This window comes from Carlito syrichta, unplaced genomic scaffold, assembly GCF_000164805.1.
Source record: "Carlito syrichta isolate Samal-C Ts95f unplaced genomic scaffold, Tarsius_syrichta-2.0.1 Scaffold302821, whole genome shotgun sequence".
In the NCBI taxonomy this organism is placed as follows: Eukaryota; Metazoa; Chordata; class Mammalia; order Primates; family Tarsiidae; genus Carlito; species Carlito syrichta.
In genome coordinates, this window is record NW_007246917.1 from 414322 (window position 1) to 438973 (window position 24652).

Here is a 24652-nt window from a genome sequence, read left to right on the forward strand (position 1 = left end):
TTTTCTTGAGTTAGTAGATTTTAAACTTGAAAACTCAGAAGACCTGGTGATGCCTAAGACCACAGTCCCACCTGGAGCCAATCAGCTGATGCTGAAGGGCGCCCTCTCCCATTCGCTGAGGTCCTTCTCAGACTCTGCTCATGCCTCTATCCCCCGCCATGCTCTCAGCCCAGTACCAAATAAAGCAGGTACAGGTACCAGAACCTGCTGCCACTCCCAAGACCCTAGGCACGTGTTACAGGTTCCAGGTCCTGGGACCTTGAGCACAGTGGGCATTTCCCAGGGAGATCCAACAGGATAACCCAGGTTATAGGACTTCAGCAGTGTTTAATAGCTGATTGTGAAAGAAAATATAAAGCATGTTATGCTATGAAAATCAGCATTATCCTGCTGTCTGATTGGGGCCAAAAATCTGATTGAAGTTAAGAGATAATTGACAGGACAAACTAATGCTAGCTAAATTTGAGAGGATGTTGGGGGGCGTGACCAAAAATATATTCCAGTTCTGCTACATACAAATATGCTTAGAGACGCAAAATCCAGTTATTTTGCATTTATGAGACTAAGCAAAAGGATGTTGAGAGTTATAAAGAGAGAGCAAAAAATAAATTTGAGTATTTGAACTGGCAGATGGATAGAATAATATGCAATTTTGTTCTATTGCTTTTTAAAAGAGATGTACTAAGAATTCTGTAATTCTATACAAGCTTGGAGATTTAAAAATCTACATCTAGAAAATGTGCTTTGTTATTCCTTCTTGATACTGCAGTATTAACAACTGCCTTAAACGACCCCAAGAACAAGATATTATCTTGTTTTATATGTGGAATTATATACTATAATTTTTTTATTTACCAGCAATTATTTTACTAATCAGGAAAGTAATAATTCTCTTTTTTTCAATTTATAATAGCAGTAATAGTCTTTATTAAATGCTTATGTTTGCAATATACCAAGACTGTACTCACAACCTATGTTACAAAATTGGGCCTGTTATTACTCTGGTTTTTTAAGTGTATGTCAATCTTTATGTTTATAACTATTTTTAATTTAATTTTTTTTTTGAGTCAAAGTTTCTTCTGTCACCCAGGCTGGAGTGCAGTGGCATGCTCACAGCCACCGCAACCTTGACCTGATGGGCTCAGGCGGACCTCCTGCCTCAACAGGTGTGCGCTACCATGCCTGGATTTTTTTTTTTTTTTTAATTTATTGAAGAGATGAGGTCTCACTACGTTGCCCAGGCTGGTCTCAAACCCATGGGCTCAGGCAGTCGGCTCACCTCCACCTCTCAAAGTGCTTGGATTACAGGCATGAGCCTTCGCACCCGGCTATTATTCCATTTTTACAGGAATGTGAACTGAGGTTTAATGGCCCAGGGTCACAGACTAAGTGGTCAAGAAGCCTTGTGGTCCAACTCAGGAGCCAGGATACTTGACAGCTATATTATCTTTTCTCATTTTTGGTAAATAGCATATAATGTAAACACATTCAATCAGAGTTTTAGACAAAATCGACTTTTAGTTTAAAGGCCAATTTGCAGGTTTGTTTAAAGGTGAACAAGAATGTGTGCTTTATCTTTCGTGTGCTTTATGTCATTGGAATCTTAATTTCAGGAGAGCTTCTGTGGAACATCTGTCATTGTACCAGAACTTGAAGGAGCTCTTTATTTGAAAGAAGATGGAAAGAAATCATGGAAAAGGCGCTATTTTCTTTTACGGGCTTCTGGAATTTATTATGTACCCAAAGGAAAGACTAAGGTCAGAAAAAACATCCCACTTTGGAGGCCAAGGCGGGAGGATCACTTGAGTTAGGAGTTTGGGATTAGCCTAGGCAACGTAGCAAGAACTCATCTCTACAAAAATTTTTTAAAAGTTAGCTGGGCATGGTGGTGCATGCCTGTATTTCCAGCTACTTGGAAGGCTAAGGTGGAAGAATCGACTGAGCCCAGGAGGTAGAGGCTGTGGTGAGCTGTGATCCTGTCACTGCACTGCAGCCTGAGTGACCAAGTGAGATCCCAACTCAAAAAAAAAAATTTGTTTCCCTTTACACAATGATATACAAATTAAGACATAATGTAAAAGATCCCATGTAGAGGAGGAACAAAAAAATGCAAAGTACCTAAAAAAACAAGAAATATTCAACACCTATATGGCATAAAATAAAGAATTTAACAAAAGGAGTGAAGTAGAACTGAATAAATAGAAATGTACCATGTTGCTAGATGAAAAAGATATTAATTCTTCCCACATTTTTCTATCAATTCAGTACAATCTCAATAAAAATTTCAATAGGATTTAGTCTAATAGTAAAATTAATCAGCAAAAAACACTGTTCCCCAAAAAAACACACACCCAAAAATACTAAGAACATTGAAGGCCAGGCTCAGTGGTTCATTCTGTAATCCCTGCACTTTGGGAGGCCGAGGCAAGTGGGTTGCCTGAGACTGCAGGTTCGAGACCAGCTCAGCCAAATTGGCAAGACCTCATCTCTACAATAAATTTTTTAAAAATTAGCCGGGCATGGTAGCATGCGCCTGTAGTTCCAGCTACTTGAAAGGCTGAGGCAGAAGGATCACCGGAACCCAGCAGGTCGACGCTGGGGTGGCCATGAGTGTGCCACAGCACTCCAACCTGGGCAACAGAGTGAGACTCCAACTCAAAAAAACAAAACAAAAAAGAACATTGAGGAAGAACTCCTTCCAGATGTCAAAACATTAGATAAAAACAGTACATCTGGAGGTAAACAGATCAACAGAGGGCCATTTAATATAACGGAAATTTAAGTTAGCACTTATGGTAGTGGGAAAAGAATGTGGTATTTGATGAACAGCATTAAAATAATTGTATGTTCATTTGGAAAAAATAGTTTCCTACCTTATGCCATGCACCAAATTGAATTCTTGCTAGATTAATATATCTTTAGGAAAAAAGAATATAAAATCTTAGAGGAAAATATAGGTTAATATTTTCATAATTCGGGAGTAGAGAAAGCATTCTTAAGCATCAATAAAAACCCAAAATTACAAAACAGATTTGACTGAATTTTGTTGTTTTTAATTCCTTTTGGCCAAAGATACCAAACAAGAAGTTAAAGACTAACTACAGAGTCAGGGAGTGCTTTGCAACATGTACAACCAAGTATGAATATTCATAAAATATAAAGACCAACACATCAATAAGAAAAAGATAAGTAAGAATTTACAGAAAAAAAAGTACTAGTAGTCGATGAATAATAAAAAGTTTTTCGATCTTACTAGTAATCAGGGAAATGTAAATTAAACAATGAGATAATTCCTCCATGAGATTGATGAAATACACAATCGGATAATATCCTAATTTTGGCAAGAGCAAGTAAGAAAAAGGGACACTATCATAATCAGAAGATTGGAATGTAAACTAGTACAGCTTTTAGGGGAACAATTTAGCAAGATCTATGCAAACATGAAAGGGAAAAATATATCCTTTCAAATGGCAGCTTCACATTTGGCAATACCAAAGAAATATTTGCTCACCTGCAAAGTAATACAAAAATATTAAAATAACCTCTAATCATCTATAGTAGAATAGCTAAATAGTTACACCAATATAATAGAATGTTGTATAGCCATCAAATGAATATCATATATCCATTCATGCATCCTGACATAGGAAGACCCCAAAGATGCTGTTAAGAAAAAGAACAAGTCATGGAACAATTTTTATAATAAAATCTAATTCATGTTTTTAAATTTTGCATGTAAAAGTGTGTATATATATGTGTGTAAGTAGGTCCTACACATACATTTGTTTATTAATGTTTACCCCAAAACATATGGAAGAATACAACCGAACTGTTAGCTATGGTACCCCTGGAGGAAAGAATGGAATAGGAAAAAGAAGTGGGGAGGAAAGATGTGCATTTTATCTATATATTTAACTGTGACAAATATGCATTATTTTTGTAATTTAAAAGATTTAAACTTTGAAAATCCAGAAGAAAATACTTTATAAGAAAAAAAAACCTACAACCATAAAAAAAAGAATAATTGTGCACTATGATGTAACAGTTCTTCCCTTTATTCTTTATTTACTAACTAGTTAAAGATTTATAGAATGTGAAAGGGAAAAAAGGAGTAATGGAACAAATTCGTAATTGAAGTGTAAACAAATATGTAGATTAGAGGTTGCAGTCATCACAACGCATATTATCTGTGGAGAAGTCTCTGTTTCCATGGCAACACCGCCTCCAGTAAAGAGGATTCATGAAAGAAATCCTTTTTCTCAGGAAGAAGAGCATGAAGTGTGTGCTAATTTACTGAGCATCAAGTTTGCCTTACATTGTTCATCCTGAGGGGATTTTTTTTTTTAAATGCTCAATCAAAAAATCCATCGCTGACTTAGAATGGCAAAAGCCAAAATGAAATTTCTGACTAGGTGGTCACCTTGTCTTGTCTTCGAACATGTCGAATAATGACATTTCAAGGTCAGACAGTTCTGACTCGGGGAGTCCCTGGGCAGGCACCAGAACCTATAATCTTTCACTTCCTTTCTGGGCCAGTGGTGCACTGTTTTGATTGCATTTTTTTTTCATTAATTTTATTTTTTAAAATTGACAAATAGTAATTGTACATATTCATGGGACACACAGTGATGTTTTGACACATATAATGTCTAGTGATCAGATCAAGGTAATTAGCATATCCATCATTTCAACATTTTTTATTTCTTTGTGCTGAGAGCATTCAGCATCTTTCACCTTTGCCTTCAAAAAACTACATTTGGTAGATGATTGTATAAATTACCTGAAATTCAAAATTTTCTCTATTAAAATGTAATCCTTAGTTGTGCCATCCAGAACAACCTTGGAAAATTATTAACTGTTATCTCATTTTAGGTTATTTTTTTCCATCTCTTTCAGACGTCTCGGGATCTAGCATGTTTTATACAGTTTGAAAATGTCAACATTTACTACGGGACTCAGTGTAAAATAAAATATAAAGCACCCACAGATTACTGCTTTGTTTTAAAGGTATGTTATAAGAAACCCTTAATTTCGATTTGTAAGCAATTTGAGTTAATATTTTTTAAGGGAACTGCAAGTGTAAAATTTTTTTAACTCCAGATTTTTTTTCACTGTAAGAAATTTTTAGAAATTAGAAACTTCTCAATATTTCTATAAAAAGATAGTAGCAAAAAAATCCTTTTAAAATAATTAGTGGGTTATGAGACTTTTAAGGTGTATATTGTCAAAAGGCAATGTGCATTGTTAGATGTTAATATGGTTACATTTTTTAAAAATTAGAATCTCACAGTAGTCAGATGACTAATTGGGTTATTACAACCACGCGTGTGATGTGTGTGTTTACAGAATTCCAGTTGAGGACTATGATAAGTTTTATGGTAAGTTTTTTTTAGTCAAATACAACAGGCCAAATCAATCATATGTAAAATATTGATTCCTTGCACAATTACTAGTACTTATTATAATCATTAAATAATAACTGGTTGAAATTATTGGCTTAACTGAGAACTCAAGATATGTGTTTTCATTCATTCTTGCTCTCCTTTTCATTACTGAGCATCCACTTTTAGTTATTTACAAATATATATTTTTTCAAGTCAAGGTCTCACTCTGTCACCCAGACTGGAGTGCAGCAACACAATAACAGCTCACCGCAGCTTCAACTTCCTGGGCTCAGGTGATCCTCCTGCGTCAGTTTCCTGAGTAGCTGGGATTATAGGCATGCACCACCATGCCCACCTAGTTTTACAAATGATATTAATAAAAATATCCACGATGCTAGCTCAGTCAACCTGACTCTTTGCCTATGCCTCTCAGCCAGGGCATTCTGCACCCTTGAAGGACTTTTGGCAGCGTCTAGAGACATTTGTGATTGTCATAACTGGGGGCACAGAGCAGACGCTATTGGCATCTAGTGAGCAGAGGCCAGATATGCTGCTAAATATTCAACAAAATGATTCCACACCAAAAAATTCTCTAGCCCCAAATATCAACGGTCCTGCTGTAGAGAAACATGTCCTATACAGATGCACCCCAGAATAATGGCTGTGAAGACACTGAAGAAAAGAAGAGGGCTGGGTTCATTCACTCGCTCATTCATTCATTTAATATTTGTTGAATGACGCCTATCTGCTAGGCACACAATAACCCCTGTCCTTCTGGATTTTGCATTCAATGTGAGGGTCATGGCAATAAACAAACAAAAAAACATGTAAAAAAAAAAAGCATGTAATGTGAAGTCAGGTAATAATAAGACCATGGATCATGAGAGGGAACGGAACATGCCAGGGCTGGGACCAGGGAGTCTTTGGATGAGGTGGTCAGAGAAGGGCTCTCCAAGGGAGTGACATTTGGCAAAAGATGTGAATGAAGTGAAGGAGTAAGAGTTACCTGGGAGAAGAACCTTCCAGAAACAAGAACAGTAAGTGCAAAGGCCCTAGGATAGGCAGTCAGAAGGAAGAGGGAGGTGAGGAGAAGGCCCTGCCTGCTTTTGGTCCTTATACTTCCTTGTCTGTTCCTGATAGGGAAGATAACAAGAGTAATAAAAAATATTTATGTAGCATTTTGTTTTTAAATGTGGTATGTGTGCACGGAGTCTCTGCAGCCAGTAAGTGGCCAAGCCAGGATGAGAACCCAGGCAAGGTGGCGCAGGGGCTGTTCTCCCAGACACTGGTTGTGAGGCTGCCATAGAGCTGCACAACATGTGTGTCCTACCACGCTTCCCATGATGCCACCCGCCCCAGAGCTATGTCTTCACTAGATTCTTGTCTGACCCCATGGCCCTTTGGAATCCTAAGAACCTGAGGGGAGGTCCTGATTTCCACAAGGGCGTTGTCCACACTTCTTAGATAGGCAGAAGGAGGTTTTGGAGAGAGCTTCTGAAATGCTTGTCAGTAAACTGACTGAATCAGAGTCACTGGAGGCTTATTAAAAATGCAGATTCCCAGGTCCTAGACCCACTGAATCAAAATGTTTAAGGTTGGGACCCAGGAATCTTTATTTTTCCTAAGCACTCAGAGAGATAGAATGTATCACCAATCTAAACATCAGTTTTCAGGACTGAGCTGTGATGAAATGGTTAGACAGACTGAAAGTCTAGCAGAAGGGAGCAAACCCCAGGGCTGGGACCCAAAGGCAGGATCAAGGATGTCTGTCAAGAGAAAGACAAGGTCTCAGACTAGCAGTTCCCAGGATGGGTATTTAGATATCGCAAACAGCACAGGGACTCATTTTCTGACGCACAAATTTGGGACTCAGCCCTGAATCATGGCAGGTGTTGAACTATCTGCACCAAGAGCAGCAATGCTGAGTCCTGGGATATTAAGTTAGAACTTCTAAAATCTCTCCTGTCCAAGGCCTATGTCTTCAGGAGAGTGTTGAGGGCCTCCCCAAAGAGGAGAGAGAGCTCAGAGGGGGTACAACCAGCAGGGCCGATGGATCCGGGAACAAGATTCACGAGCAGAATGTGCATCTCTTTTTCCCAGGATGGTGGTCTGTTCTGTTCTAAAGCCAACTTCCTTATGTGCAGTCTCCCTGCACTTTTTGTTCTTAAGCATGCTTCTCAGTTCCTTCCCAAAATATTGGGAATTTTTATTAATTTGCTGAGTTAAAGGATCTGTCATGGCTTGGAGAAACTAATTTGTTTATGAACATTTTGGTCATTTATTTCCCTTTCTGTCCACTATTTTTTTTTAAAAAACTCTTATTATTCAAATATTTAATTAGGATGAGCCAATTTCCAAAATGCAGAGTATGTGTGCATAGATTGCAAGAGGGATTCAGAATTTCAGGAGACATTTGAAGAGATTGTGTGATTCTGTGGACATGCACTGTCTACATGCAGGCCAGAATTTCTTACTCAATATGAGATTAATGATTATGATAGTTTATGGGTGGTGCTGTCAGAAATATCAGAGTTTGCGTCCTGGCCTTGTCACCTACTAACTGGATCACTAGTGATACACACTAAGCCTCATTGCCTCATTTTCAAAGTGGTGATATAGACAGAGTACCCAACCCTTCTTGTGAAGATTAAATAAGACATGCCCCTAAAATCTACAGTGTCTAAAAAGATGTCAGCATTCAGTAAGTGGTGGTTATTACTACTGCATTCTAATATTATTAGCCAGTAGTTCTCAAACTTTAGCATGCATCAGAATCACTTAGGGGATTGTTAAGACACAGATTGCTAGGCCCCCAGAGTTTCAGATTTGATAAGTCTGGGATCAGGCCCAGGAATTTGCTTTTCTTTCTTTCCTATTTATTTTTTTTTTATTGACACAGTAATTATACATATTTATAAAGTATAGTGTGAGGTTTTGATATATTTCTACATTGTATAATAATCAACTCATGCTACTTAGCATATCCATCACTTTAAACATCATTTCATTTCTTTGATCATTTATTTGTTGTGAGAACATTCAAAATCGTCTCCTCTCGCTATTTGGAATATACAATGCATTATTATTAGCTACAGTCACCTTCCTGTGCAATAGAGTATCAGAACTCATTCCTCCTACCTAGTTGTACCCGTTGATCAAGTACCCCATCTTCCCCTCCCCCCATTTCTCCCCAGTCTCTAGTAGTCACTATGCTACTCTCAACTTCTATAAGAGTCATTTTTTGGAGGGGAGGGGATTCCACATATAAGTGAGATCATGCAATATCTGTTCTTCTGTGCCTAGCCTATTTCATTTAACATAATGTCTTCTGGGCTCATCCGTGTTATAGCAAGTAACGAAATTTCCTGATTTTTTAAGACCGAATAGTATTACATCGTGTACATATACCACATTTTCTTTATTATTTCATCCATTGACAGGCATTTAGGTTGACTCCATATATTAGCTATCCTGGGAGTAGGGCTGCAAAAACACAGGAGTGCAGGTGTCTCTTTAACATACTGATTTCAGCAGGGCTCAGTGGCTCAGCCTGTAATCCCGCGCCTTTGGGAGGCTGAGGTGAGTGGATTGCCTGAGCCCGCGGGTTCGAGACCCGCCTAGGCAACTTGGCGAGACCTCATCTCTACAATAAATAAAAAATTAGCCGGACGTGGTAACGTGCACCTGTAGTTCCAGCTACTTGGAAGGTTGAGGCGGAAGGATCACCAGAGCCCAGCAGGCGAGACTGCGGTGGCCGGGAGCGGCCACTGCACTCCAGTATGGGCGACAGAGTGAGACTCCAACTCAAAAAAAAAAAAAAATACTGATTTCAATTGCTTTGGATATATTCCCGTCAGTGAGATTGCTGGATCATATGGCAAATCTACTTTTAATTTTTTGAGAAACCACCATGCTGTTTTCCATAATGACTATACCAGTTTACATTTCCACTAACAGTGTATAGGATTTCCCTTTCCTCCATACCTGTGTCAGCATTTTTTTCTGCCTTTCTCGTAATAGTCATTCTAACTGGGATGATGTGCCATCTCATTGTGGTTTTGATTTGCATTTCCCTGATGGTTAGTGATATTGAAATTGTTTTACATTCCTGTTGGATATTTTATTGTGTATCTTCTTTGAAGAAATGTCTATTCTTGTACTTTGCCCATTTTTAAATCAAATTATTGTTTTATTTTTTGCTATTGGGTTCCCTATAAATTATAGTTATTTAATCCTTTGTCATATGTACAATTTGCAATTATTTTTTCCCATTCTGTGGGTTTTCTCTTTGCTCTGTTTCCTATTTCCTTTGCTGTGCAGAGTCAGAGTTTTTGTTCTTACAATAAGTCTTTAATCCATTTTGAGTGGATATTTGCTTATAGTGAAAGACAGAGGTCAAGTTTCATTCTTTTACATATGCATATCTAATTCTCCGAGAACCATTTATTAAAGAGACTATCTTTTCCTTGTTGTGTTTTTTTGGCGGGGGGTAGCCTTGTTGAAAATCAGCTAGTTGTAAATGTGTAAATTTGTTTCTGTGCTCTCTAATTTAGTTCCTTGGTCTATGTATCTGTTTTTATGCCAATATCATGCTGTGTTGGTTCCTACAGATTTGTAGTCTATTTTGATATCAGATAGTGTGATGCCTCCAGCTTTGATCTTTTCATTCAAGATTGCTTTGCCTATTCAGAGTCTTTATGTTTCCATGTAAATTTTAGGGGTTTTTTTTTTTCTATTTCTGTGAAGAATTACATTGAAATTTTGATAGTCATTACATTGACTTTATAGCTCACTTTGGGTAGTATGGACATTTTAGCAATATTTTTTTTCTTCCTCTTTTAATTTTTATTTAAAATTGTGGGGTACAAATGAGGATTAGGTATGCAAATATTAATTCTTCAAATTTATGAACATGGGATATCTTTCCATTTATATGCATTCTGTTGAAGTTATTTATCTGTGTTTTGTACTTTTCATTGTACAGATTTTTCACCTCCTTGGTTAAATTTATTTATGGGGTTGGTTTTTTTTTTTTAGCTATTGTAAATGAGATTGCTTTCTTGATTTCTATTTCAGATAGTTGACTATTGGTGTATAAAAACACTACTGATTTTTATGTTGACTTTGTATCATATTCATTTATTAATTCTATGAGTGTTTTGGTGGAGCCTTTAAGATTCTCTATATATAAGATCATGTCATCTGCTAACAGAGATAATTTGACCTCCCTATTTTCAATTTGGATTGCTCTTCTTTCTTTTGCCTAATTGTTCTTGCTAGGACTTTCAATACTATGTTGAATAGTAGGAGTGAAAGTGGACATCTTTATCTCATTTCAGATCTTGGAAAAAAAGCTGTTAACTTTTTCCCATTCCTGTGATGTTGGCTGTGGTTTATCATATATGAACTTTATTATGTTGAGTTATGTTTCTTCTATACCTAATTTGTTGAAAGTTTTTATCATAAAGAGACTTTGAATTTTGTCAAATGCTTTTTCTACATCTATTAAGATGAGCATTTGGTTTTTATCCTTTATTCTGTTAATGTGATGTGTCACATTACATTGATTTGTATATGCTAAACCATCCATGCATCCCTTGGATGAATCTCACTTGATCATGGTGATCTTTTAATGTGCTGTTGAATACTAATTGCTAGTATTTTATTGAGGATTTTTACATCTTTGTTCATCGGGGATATTGGCCTATAGTTTTGTTTTGTTGTTGTTGTTGTTTTAGCCTTACCTGGTTTTGGAATCAAAGTAATGCTGGCCTTGTAGAAGTATTTGGAAGAATTTTTTTTTAATGATTTTTTGGAGTAGTTTATGAAGAATTGGTTATTCTTGAAATGTTTTGTAGAATTCAGCAGTGAAGTCCTCAAGTTCTGGACTTTATTTTGATGGGAGATTTTGTATCACTGCTTCAAACTCATTACTCATTATTGATCTGTTCAGATTTTGTATTTCTTTTGATTAAATCTTGTTAGAGTATATGTGTCTAGTAATTTATCCATTTTTTTCTAAGTTCCCAATTTTGTTAGTGTATAATTGCTTATAATTCTTTGTATTTTTGTAGTGTCAGTTTTAATGTCTTCAACTCTGATTTTATTTATTTGAATCCTCTTTCTTTTTTCTTAGTTAGATTTGATAATTTTGTTTTTTTAAACTCTTTTTTCATTGATATTTATATTTTTTAGTCTTTATTTCATTTATTTGTGCTCTTATCTTCATTATTTCCTTCTCTAATTTTGGGTTTAGTGTGTACTTGTTTTTCTAGTTCCTTGAGATGCATTATTAGGTTGTTTATTTGAGATCGTTCTTCTTTATCTGAGAAAATCTTTATATCATCTTATTTTCTGAAGAATAGATTTGTTGGGTACATTCTTGGTTAGCAGTTTTATTTTCTTCAGCACTCTGAATATGTTGTCCCACTCTCTCCCAGCCTATAGGAATTCTGCTAAGAAGTCTGCTGTCAGGCATATTGGAATTCAACTCTTCTCAGAAGGCCTCTCACCCACAGCCTCTTCACTCAGCACACCTTGTTGTCTACTTTAAAGAAAATAGAACACAGGACTGAATTGCCCCAGTTTGCTTCCTCTTTATGTCTATATTTATCCAACACTGTACCCTTCCTATCTCCTAACTCCTTGTCCAATGTTAGTACTCTCCTGAGATCACACCCTTAGTCACTCCCTTTGGCTTCAGCATCTTCACTCTTTCTCCAAGGAATTCTTCCCTTTTGGTTACAAACATGTTCAAATATTCCTTGGTTTAGGGGTTCTAAATCATTTCCCTCCATTTTATCTGCCTCACCCCTTCAAGCAGCACCTTTGACCTCTACCTTCCCTTTAAGTCAGACTTCCATGTCCTCAACTTCCTTTCCGTTAGTGTAATTCACTCATTCAAAATACTTAGTTGAAGCTGACTTGGGATGCATCCGTGAACAAAACAAAGACCCCTGACTTTGTGGAGTTTGCATGCTAACAGCCTTCTTCTGGGCGGGGAGGGGGGAGATTGCACAATTTAATCCATGACACTCAGCTACTCTACCAAGCTAGAAACAAATAAACTATCCTTGAATTCCTTCCTCTTTCCATTTCTCATTCAACCTATGAACAAGTTCTCTTGATTCCCCCATCAAGGTATCTTATTCAGCACCCCTCTGTGTGATCCCGTGCCTCACTCCAGGTCTATCTTCCATATGGCCAGCAGTTACTTTCTGCATTACTCTACTGTTTTTATTAATTAATCAATTTAAATTTTCAAACAAAGTTTATTAGAGAGAGAAAAGAAAGGGAGACATGCCAGAGCTGGTGGCACAGGCGAGAGAAATCGCCTACTCTGCTGTTTTTAAATGTTTGATGCCACCCACTGCATAAGGAACTACGTCCAGATTCTAGTCCGACACAAGGCCCTTTACTCCAACTCCTCTTTAGCTTAATTTCTGCCTCTTTCTTCCATCATTCCCAGATGTTAGCCACACAAAATTTCTCCACATTCCCCAAATGTACAGTAAGTCCCCTACATATGAACAGGTTCCATTCCAAGAGTGCATTCATAAGCCCAGTTTGTTTGTAAGTTCAACAAAGTTAGCCTAGGTACCCAACTAACACATGTTAATATGTAACAGCTATATCACCACTGCTTTTACGTTTTTACACTTGATTCTGGAATCCAGGGCTTGAAATAAAGATACTGTACTCTGTATAGTACTGTAAAGTACACAAAAGTGCAACCACTTGTAGAGGATGCATGCACATGACAATGTACATCAGACACATGAACTAACTTACATGATTGGACATGCAAACATACATTTGCATCTTCGCAAGTTCTCAACTTGAAGGTTCATATGTAGGGGACTTACTGTATGACAACATTGCATCACTTCTTCTAAAGAGTCTTTCTCAGCCCCTTTTTCAAACTTTTTATATGAAATTTACCACGTCATAGAGTGATCACATATTTGTTTACATGTCTCCCCAGCAACACCCCAGCCACCCTTGCCCAGTCGTGGTGTGAGCTCTCTCTTACTCCTCTTCATCTATCTAGGAATTAGTCTATATCTTAGCACCCAGAAGTATTTGCTAAACAGATGGGACCTTGGTTCTGTCACCACCTTCAACCTTGGATAAATGCTTCACCTCTCCGACACTTAGTCTCTTCCTTTTTTAAGAAGATCTGATAAGATCCCTTTAAGCAGTGACATCCTGCAGCTGCCCTGACCTTTGTGTGCTACATTCATACTCTAAGAGAACTTCTCTCTTTTATGGTCAGAAACAGTCAAAGCACTCACAAAAGAATCTGGCCAATGACACTGAACCAGCATTTTCCTTAAGCCTCTTTACAGATAATTTTTCAGCAAAAGGCTCAGGGAATTCCCTAGGTGAGGTCCCAAGAGAAAAAGTCACTGTGGAGAAAAAGCACAGTGACATGCTCTACGATGTCCTGGAAGATGGGGATTTCTGCATTGCCAAGGTAGCCAGAAAGGAGCCTGTTAGAATCCTAAAACCTGAGGACTGCAAGAGACTTGAGGGGTCACTCGATGCTTAAGCTCCCTTATACAATCACAGCACACTTGTGGTAGTACATGGAGATGGGATAGACTGGCCTATCACAAGGTATATATGTCTACCTCATTGTCAAGAATTCCTGCCTCTGTTTTATGTTCAGAGGCTGTTTTATTTAAGGGAATGAGCATATTTTACTCTGTTTGCATGAATAACATACTTAAGAAATTGCTTGTGGTGCTATTTAAATGGATAACTCTATACAGACAGTTACTTAGTGCATTTTGTACAATGAGACTTACAGTCTGCTCCTGAAAACTTGGCTTCCACATGGCATGGACCAAAAATCAAACAAACAAAAATTTAATATAGTAAGTTTAAGGTAATAGTATCAACGTTTTGGGGGAGGGAGAGAGTGGAGTCTCACTCTGTTGCCCAGGCTGAAGTGCAGTGGCACGATCACAGCTCACTGTAGCCTCAACCTTTTGGATGCAAGTGATCCTTCAGCCTTCAAGTAGCTGGGACTACAGGTGCGCACCACCATGCCCAGCTAAGTTTTTAATTTAATTTTAATTTTTTTTTTTAGAGATGAAGTCTCACTATGTTGCCTAGGCTGGTCTCAAACTCCTGGGCTCAAGTTATCTTCCTCAGCTTCCCAAAGTTCTGGGATTGCAGGCATGAACCATTATGCCTATTGTCAACTTTTTAAATGTCTCAGGGAAAAAGAAGCTACTTTCTAAAGACAATTGTAAACATTAAATTGCTGAAGAGTCTGAGACTTGTCCCTCTTACATGACAATCAGAACACAAATGATTTGCAGATCAGGAAGCTGTGTTTCTGGTGCTAAAAGACAAGGACATTGGTTTGGCTTTGTAAATTTTATTGTGGACAGGAATGCTGCAGGCATTTGTGGGATGTCACATCCATCCAATAAGTGTGGGGCTCCGTTTGTTTTTCATCAATATGACCTTTAGGTTAATTAAGGCAACAAATCCCTTTTGTTATTGGGCCACATTACCTGCGTTGATAGAGATTTCCAATTTTAAGGACCTCCGAAGAAAATAATTACTGGAGTAGCATTTGCAAAAATAAAATTTAACATTCAGAATTAATTAGTAAATATTGAACGGCTATAACAATGAAATGTGCAGCAACCATTCAAAAGTGTTTGCTGCCATCTGCTGGCCAGACAGGAAGACTACAGCAACATTCAGGAGCCCGGTATGATGTTACCCTTAGGAAAGAGGGACTGATCCTTCTTCAAACGATGAGGATGCAAATTTTGAGGGCTGTAGTACCTAAATAAAGAAAGCTATCTATTTAAAGATAGAAGCATAAGAGTGCACTTTCCTCGAATGGCTTACTAAACAGGGGAATTATTTATAATTTCTGAATGTTTCTGTGGTATCTGTAAAGTCTGGGATTTGGGCTTAATATAAATACAGAAATTCTAGGTGGTAAGTCAGGAGACCCCACCCCCAAGATTCTAGTGGGTCATAGGATAAAATATGCAGTAACCTCTCCGCGCCTCAGTTTTCTCATTTGTAAAACCAAAAATTACTAAACTGTCATCAAGCTCTTAGAGTCTGCAAGTATCTCATTATTATCCTTTCTGGGCAAAGACAACAATACCACAGGCCCTTCTGGCTGGATCATTAGAAAGACCAGCATGAGCCGGGCTCAGTGGCTCAGCCTGTAATCCCATGCCTTTGGGAGACTGAGGTGAGTGAATTGCCTGAGCCCGCGGGTTCGAGACCTGCCTGGGCAGCAAGACCTCATCTCTACAATAAAAAAATAAATAAAAAAAATCAGCCAGGCATGGTAGCGCATGCCTGTAATTCCAGCTACTTGGAAGGCTGAGGCGGAAGAATCGCCAGAGCCCAGCAGGTCAAGGCTGCGGTGGCCAGGAGTGGCCACTGTACTCCAGTCTGGGTGACAGAGTGAGATTCCAACTCAAAAAAAAAAAAAAAGACCAGCATGATGACCCATCCAGATGCTGCCTCTCAGATTCCAGTTGATTAAAGACACAAGACCTCAGCCTGTCACAGTAGTACAGAAACTCTCCTCTAAAAAATTACCCAAAGTTACTAAATTGTGTTTTGAAGGCATGAATGGACCAATGGACCAGAGAATCCATATTTAGGTGGATATGCCTTGAATATTCATTTTCTCAGGGTATTATTTTACTAAAACAACATAACTTATTTTTAAGTGTCCTGTTTTAGTTAATACTTATCATTTTATATAAGTTTATGCTTATAATAAAAGGTAGTTTTTAGAAAAGTCACAAGACCCTTTGTTTAGATCAACTTTTAAATAACCATCTCCGACTGGGCCATGGTAACTCACACCTGTAATCCCAACGCTTTGGGAGACTGAGGTGAAAGGATTACTTTAGGCCAGGAGTTTGAGACCAGCCTGGACAACATAGTGAGCTATGGTCTCTACAAAAAAATTAAAAGTAAAAGTTAGCTGAGCATGGTGGCGCATCTGTAGTCCTAGCCACTCGAGAGGCTGAGGAGGGAGGATCACTTGAGCCCAGGAGTTTGAGGCTGCAGTGAACCATGATCCCACCACTGCACTACAGCCTGGACAACAGAGAAAACCCATCTCTAAGAAAAAAACATCACCATTTCCTTGGAGGTCAGTGACTATGCTAAAAGCAAAAGTGAAGTGGAGAGGTCTGTGCAATACCCTAAGAGAGGGATTGGTCAGCCTCCCCTCCTTTCCTGCCCACTGAAGAGCAGATAGGTGCTCCCAGCTCACTCGGCCTTCCATTCCACGTTCAGCACCACTCGCCACTGATGCTTGTCCTGGCAGGCTTCACTAACTCATCTGAAGAATGGAAGATAAAGAAGAAAGGTGGTATCATACACATGGAGGTTGTGGCTGGTAATTATTTTTGTATACAATGTTTATTCAAAGTTATAGGCCAGGAATGGTGACTCATGCCTATAATCCCAGCACTTTGGAGGCTGAGGCAGGAGGATGGCTTGAGCTCAGGAGTTCGAAACCAGGCAGGGAAACATAGCGAGACCTTGTCTCTACAAAGAAATTTTAAAAACTAACTGTGCATGGTGGTGTGCACCTATATTCCCAGCTACTCTGGAGACTAAGACAGAAAAACAGACAGATCGCCTGAGCCCAGGTGATCAAGGCTGCAGTGAGCCAAGATTGTGCCACTGCACTCTAGCCTGGGCAATAGAGTGAGACCCTGACTCAAAAAAAAAAAATCAAAGTGATAATTACTCGTGAACATTTACATGGCACATCTCTTAGAATCTAGCTTTGGTTGCTTGCCCCTCACCTCAAGGTTGCCAGATGTCTAAGTGAACAGGAAGCACCGTGCTCGTTTAAGTTTTTCAACAATTATTTTGACATCTAGACTGGAATACCTACCATGTTCTAGGGCCTTTGGCTAAGCTCTGGGGATCTTCAGGAGGGAATAAGACAGACATGGTTCCCATCCTTATGGAGGATACAGTCTATTAGTGACAAAAGCTGAAGACAGAAAATAGAAGAGCCATGAGGATTAAGAAAGGAGGGCTGGTGTCTCTCCTCCTTCATACCTGTCCATATCATTGTTCCCTTTGACTGTGAGAGCCTGGAAGGCTGGACCACCCTGGTCAGCACCCCTCAAGCCCTTGCTTAGTGCCACTTGCTCTAAGTGCAGTAGACAGAAGCATTCCTACCCCAGGTCATCCAGAGGCCAGTGGCACCCCAGGTCATCCATTATCCATCCAGATGCCAATGGCACCCTTGGTAATAGAAAGGAAAGGAAAGGAGACTATTGCAAAACTCTGAATTCTTAGAAGCAGAAATAACCCCAGGACTAGATTTGGAGAGTTATAGAACTATAATTCTTGAAGTCATTAATTCCGTGGCATAAGAATTAATATCAGATGAATTCCCTCATCTAACAAATGGAGAAATGACTCAGATTTCCCTTGAGGATAAAGACATGATAGCTGTGAGACCTTTCAAATGTTAAAAAATGCATACATAAAAAATTATTATTGATCATATAGCAAGAAGTGCTTATGATAAACCATATAACAGATTTTTTAAACCCCTTCAAAATTTGGTCATTTTTTTTTAGTTTCCCTCTTCCTAATCCTAAAATTGCAACTAGTAATTTTTGCTACTACCTTGGTAAATCACTTATATTGTTGGAGTATTTTATTAATATGTTTTATTTTATGTTATTTTATTTTATTGAGTTGGTGTCTTACTCCGTTATCCAGCCTGCAGTGCAGGCACATTCACGGCCACCCCAGCACCGAACTGCTGGACTCCAGCGATCCTTCTGCCTCAGCTTTCCAAGTAGCCAGAACTATAGGTGCGTGCTACTACGCCCGGCTAATTTTTGATTTTTTTTTTTTTTTAATTGTAGAGACGAGGTCTTACCAAGTTGCCCGAGTTGGTCTTGAACCCGTGGGCTCAGGCAATCCACTCGCCTCAGCCTCCCAAAGTGCTGAGATTACAGGCTGAGCCACTGCGCCTGGCCTATAATTTTATTTTTAAATTTTAGATCTAGGGAGTATATGTACAGATTTGTGGGTTAGAGTTGTTGTTTTTTTAATTTGCTGACAAGTGCTTTGAGCACCCAATAAACTAAAAAGTTTATAAATTGTCTTTGAAACTTTTTCTTTCTAGCATCCTCAAATTCAGAAGGAGTCCCAGTATATCAAGTATCTCTGCTGTGATGACTCAAGAACCCTGAACCAGTGGGTCATGGGAATAAGGATTGCCAAGGTGAGGGCATTTGGACTTTACCCGACCTTGAATTTGCCATCCAGCCTTGTGATCTAGGCCTAGCCTTCGTGCTGCTGTGAAACAGTTGACCCACTCTTGGATTCAGCTATAGACACAATCACATTTATCTAGTGGGTTTTTTTCAGTAGGAAGGCGTGAAAGAAACACTGGCCTCTCCAGTGAATCTGAGATCCAAGGGCTTCCTTTCACATAAGACTTTCAGACATTTACGCACAGAGAGTGTTGCAAGCTTAGTATACAATTAAGAAACACCAGATGGAATCTACGATAGAGTAACATAAAAAAAGTATGCAATCCAACTTGTGTGGCTAACACTCTCTCCTAACATGTGGGTGAGTGTAGGCAAATGTATTAACTGACTCTGCTAATCTGGAAAAGCACTGGATGGTTGATAGTAGTTAAGAAAGAGAGATCATTACAAAACTCTGAATTATGAGCAGCAGAAAAAACAATCTGGGAATTTTTAATTGAAATATCCAAGAAACCAACTTGGGCAAGGAGTGAAAAGAGTAGTTCATCACAGAGTATTTTTTTCCTCCATGTGTTTATTGCAACTGAGTGCAGCATTTGGGATCAATGGATTCCTTTCTCTCTTTGTCTTCCCTCCCTAGTACGGAAAGACTCTTTATGGTAACTATCAACGGGCCGTGGCAAAGGCTGGACTTGCCTCTCGGTGGACGAACCTGGGGACGGTCAGCACAGCTCCACCAGCTCAGCCTTCTACAGGTACCAAGCACAGGAGCAAACCCAGCGTGTATTCAGAGCTCAGACTTCATGGTCAAAATGTAATCAGCACATTCCATAAAAACAGAACTTTGGGCCAGGCGCAGCGGTTCACACCTGTAATCCCAGCTCCCTGGGAGGCCAAAGTGGGAGGATCACTTTAGGTCAAGAGTTTGAGACCCCCCTAGGCAACATAGCAAGAGCTGATCTTTACAAAAAATAAAAATAAAAAATTAACCAGACATAGAGGCTCACGTCTATAGTCCCAGCTACTCAGGAGGCTGAGTCAGGAGAATCACCTGAGCCCAGGAGGTAAAGGCTGAGGCTATAGTAAGCCATAATCGTGCCACTGCACTCCAGCCTAGGCAACACAGTGAGATCTTGACTCAAAAAAAAAGAAGCCAGGAGTTTGTAGACACGGTCAACCCCTCCTCTACCCTCCACTTGTCTCCCACACCCATGATCTATCCCATTTTTTAATGAGTGGCCTGAAGCAAAGTTTTGACCACTTTGTTCATGACATTCTTATGGATAAGGTGCTAATGACCAGTTTAGGGTGAGCTAGAAGGGAAGTATCTCATCTGAGTACAAATACTGTATTTGTCTAAGGCTCCATTAGTACTCAGAAGACTACCCACATCAAGGATGAGACCATGCCCTGGGATTCTGCCTCACTGGCATCATGATTAGAGTCTTGCATCCAATCCTGGATTTCACATTTTAAGGGTAACATAACAGCAATTTCTCTGTATTGTTAAGAAGCAGTGACCAGGCACAGTGGCTCACACCTGTAACCCCAGCACTTTGGGAGGCCGAGACAAGAGGATGGCCTGAGCCCAGAAACTCGAGACCAGCCTGGGCAACAAAGTGAGACCTCATCTCTACAAAAAAAAATTTTTTTTAATTAGCTGGGCATGGTGGCACATGTCTGTTATCCCTAGCTACTTGGGAAACTGAGACAGAAGGATTGCCTGAAGCCAGGAGGTCATGGCATAGGCTGAGGTGAGCTGTGATCGTGCCACTGCACTCCAGCCTGGGAGACAGTGAGATCTTGACTAAAAAAGAAGAAAAAGAAGATCGGGACATTGAGGGATGGCATAGTTACTATGTGCTACTTTATCTGTACTTGTTCTTTTGTGTGCATGGACCTGAAAGATACAGATACTGATTGCCACTCCACAGCTGAGAAAGCTGCATCTAGTTTCCTAATTTCTAGTATCTTCTACGTGGCTGAGCTGTTGTTGTGTGTATGCATGCATTTTTTTTTTAATTGAAGTCTCACTCTGTCAGTGAGGCTCCCGCTCACGGTTACCCCAGTGCTGACCCACTGGGCTCAGGTGATCCTTCCACTTCAGCCTTCCAAGTAGCTGGAACTACAGGAGCATGCCACCATGTCCGGCTAATTTTTTGATTTATTATAAAGATGAGTTCTTGCCAAGTTGCCCAGACTAGTCTCAAACCCGTGGGCTCAGGCAGTCCTCTCACCTTGGCCTCCCAAAGTGCTGGGATTATAGACTTGAGCCACTGCGCCCAGCAGTGGCTGAGCTGTGATTCAAACACATTGTACTTATGGTAAATACTGGTTGAAAGAACTGAAACCATTTACAGAAAAAGAGTCCTGGTCATGATTTTTCAGTGCTGTAGGCTAGTCCTATCAAAGGCCAGTTCGTGTGCCTTGAAGGGTAAAGCCAGCTCAAAAGTGTGGGAATGACAGTGAGGTAGATTTGACCCAACACGTAAAGAGATTTTCACTGGGTGAGTCCAGCCTGGCTGCTCTGTGGAGAGAGTTCCCTGAAAGTGTTTATGCTGAGTTGTTTTCTTCAGAGTGCTTATTATAATGTGTAATTATTTTATGTATTCATTAACTGACTTTTTGCCTGTGTTTTCCACTAGATTCTGAGTCTCAAAAGACCATTTCTGCTCATTTCACATGGTGTCCTCAGAGTTTATAAGCCTGGCATATTTGTTGAGTTAATAAATAGATACTGAAAATTGTTTACTTTGATACTATTGTTGCTTAAAAGAAAATGTTGTGTCATCTGAATAGCATGAATCCAGGGTCAAGTACCTGTACTTTAAGTTCTTTTTACACATAATTTTAAAATATTGTAAACTATTTTCTTATAACACATATGAGAAATTTTTTTTTAAATTTCTGTATAACAGAGTAAAGCAATAAATTCAATTTAAAATGAGAAATAAATAAATAGATGTTGAGACTGGTTAGGACCTGGATCTCAACATCTCTAGAAGAAATTCTAATTCCATCAGTCCTCCAGCTTGGGGAAAGAATGGCACTTGAGGTTCCTAAACTATCAACTTTCCTCTTCCTAAGAGGCGGCCACTCTGGCATGAGGCATCCTGACACCATCTGTGGCATCTCTCCTGGGACCACCAGCCTCTTCTCCAGTAAAGACTCCTGGGAAATTTTTTTTTTAAGCTGGGCATAGTGGCTCACACCTATAATCCCAGCACTTTGGGAGCCTAAGGTGAGAGGATTGCTTGGGCTCAGGAGTTCAAAGCTACCTTGGTCAACATAGCAAGACTCCATCTCTACAAAAAATAATAATATTTTTTTAAAAAAGACTCCTGGGCTCCATCTGGGGAAGATACTCTAGCTTCAAGACTCATTCAATGGCCTGGTATGGTGGCTCACACCTATAATCCCAGCACTTTGGGAGGCCAAGGAGGGCAAATTGCTTAAACCCAGGCGTTCAAGACCAGTCTGGGCAACATAACTAAGCCTTGTCTCTACCAAAAAAAAAAAATCAAAAAATTAGCTGGACATGGTTGTGAGCACCTATAGTCTCAGCTACTGGGGATGCAGAGGTGGAAGGATCACCTGAGCCCGAAAGGTTGGGTCTATGATGAGTTGAGATTGTGCCACTGCACTCCAGCCTGGGCAATAGAGTGAGACCCCAATGCAAAAAAAAAAAAAAAAAAAAAAGCCTTACTCATTGACAAGGTCTAGAGAAATGTGCCCAGCCTCTTCTTGCTGTTTCTCTTCTAAAACTAGGATTCCTAGGAGGAAACACCGAAGGTAATTTAAAGGCTTATTCTTCAAAACGCTCTTGAACCAGTGTCATTACGCTGCCTCCACCTAAGGACACCAAAAAATATGTATGAGTCATAACTTAGGATTGGGTGCAAGCCTCATAATTTCAGGTGTTAAATGTAAATCTGATTTCTTTCCTACCTGAAGCACTTGTGAAGCAATTAGCAAGACCCCTCCAAAGCCTGTGTCACATAAGCTTTGCCCATTTCTTCTGCCTCTTCCCCCTCTGTCTTCCTGTTCCTGCCATCTGGGCCTTCTGGTTTTCCCCAGTTCTTCAAAGGTCCAAGCCCCATCCTTCCTCAGGGACTTCCCAGATGCTATCCCTTTAGTTTATGATGTTCCCTCCTTCCCCACGGGGCTCCCCCTTACCTAGCCTCAGGTTTCAAATTAACTGCCCTTTGTAGACTAGTCTTAGTTAATACTTGGTGCACCTATGAGATTAGCATCTGTTCCCTCCGCTAGACTTTCCCCTGCATCAGAAGGTCGGGGCCATGTCCTGTGAATCAAGGTTTCCCGGCACCGAGATGGAGGTCTGGCTGCTAATAGGTGTTCTGTCAGAATTCAAAGATGGTTAGGACAAGTGAAAAGAATGAATGAACCTTGAGGGCTTCCCAGAGGAAGAAATCAAATTACATATGTGAATGTCCTTCCAGCCAAGAGCTCAAAAAATGTTAATTCCATCCCTCATAAGTGAAATGCTTAGAAATCATTTGTGAAGAACATCATTTTTACAAGAACTTCATTGCAGCGGTCAGATGAGACTTCCATGGACTAAGGGGGTCCCGCCTGTGATGGCACTTCCCTCAGTAGATTAACCCCTGCTGGTGCTGCCATAGACTCTCATTGATCAAAAATTCCTAAATTCTGTTATAGCTGCCGGCTCTGCAGAGAACAAACGTGCTGAGGTTCTAAAATAAACATACTAGGAGCCATCACCGCTTATGAATAAAATGCTTCAGTGAGTAACTTAAGGAAAAAAATCCTCAGTTTAAACCTTTTTTCCATTTATGCCTTATACTTTATTGCCACAAGCTCTTGCTGTGTGGGATTTTAAACTCTGAAGAGCTACATTCATGAGCTTGGAAGGAGCCAAAGATGAGTTAAGAAAGGAGCCAAAGCTGATTCTTCCCAGTTATACACATATGCACATGTGATGACCATGATTGCATCTTAGCGACAAAGACTTGCTTGAAATGACACCATCTTGTAAAATTCTGTTCTTGCCAAATATTATTGAAGCCTCCCTCTCCTCCTGAACTTGTGGCACTAAATTAGCAGGGCTCTCGGAAAGTGTTTAAGGGACCTCTGTTCATCCAAGGAGTCCTGGACACATCAAGTCATATGTTCCTTCCATGGTCCCCTCCCTTCTAAGTGTAGTAAAGTGGCCTTCAAGAATAGTCTAGCTGCCCGCAGTGGCTCACGCCTATAATCCCAGCACTTTAAGAGATGGAGGTGAGAGGATTGCCTGAGTCCAGGGGTTCAAGACCAGTCTGGGCAACTTAGTGAGACCTCATCTCTATAATAAATTTAAAAATTAGCCGAGTATGGTGACACACACCTGTAGCTCTAGCTACTTGGAGGGCTGAGGTGGAAGGACAGCCTGAGCCCAGCAGGTCGAGGCTGCAGTAGCTGTGAGTGTGCCACGGCGCTCCAGCCTGGGTAACAGAGTAAGACTCCTGCTAAAAAAAAAAAAAAAAAAATCGTCTTGAGGGGAGAAATAGTCCTTGGGACAGAGGAGTTATTGGCTGACTCTAGTTACTTGACCTCGAGCCATTTGGGGTACCAGTCAGGGAATCCCCCTCCACCCCCTAACAACTGCTCCCTTGAGTCACTGTCCAGCAGAGTACACCCTGGGAATCTCACAGGATGGGTCAGAACTCAGCTGAGGTGTTCTGTGGAGTCTGCACTCCGGCCCCTCTGCTAGCTGCTCACCCTCCATGGAAAAGACGTGCTGTAGAATCGTTAGGTGGGGCAGGAAGACCCAGTCCCACTCTGCCTGATGCCTTCTCAGCATGGGCTGGCAACTTCCCTCAGGGAATCTAGAATCCCTTTCTGCCCACCTCCTCCCCTTCCTCTTCTCCCGGCCTTTCCTTCCGTACACAGTTGAACCAGTCCTGGAGAAACATGCAGAGGTCGTGAAGGTTACTGGCTGGGCGTCATAAACCACATGGGATTCGTGTGTTTCTTCTAGAACTCTCCATCTGA

General features: G+C 40.0%; 1 protein-coding gene across 1 annotated transcript in view; it reads left to right on the forward strand.

Moving 5' to 3' along the window:
* The window catches only part of APBB1IP (amyloid beta precursor protein binding family B member 1 interacting protein), a 70028-nt gene that overhangs the window by 38945 nt on the left and 6431 nt on the right, over positions 1-24652 (forward strand). The window contains exons 8-11 of the mRNA XM_008057166.2: positions 1614-1757; positions 4897-5007; positions 18550-18648; positions 19281-19395. Of these exons, the coding sequence (XP_008055357.1) occupies positions 1614-1757; positions 4897-5007; positions 18550-18648; positions 19281-19395 (469 nt within the window). The remainder of the gene's footprint in view (positions 1-1613; positions 1758-4896; positions 5008-18549; positions 18649-19280; positions 19396-24652) is intronic.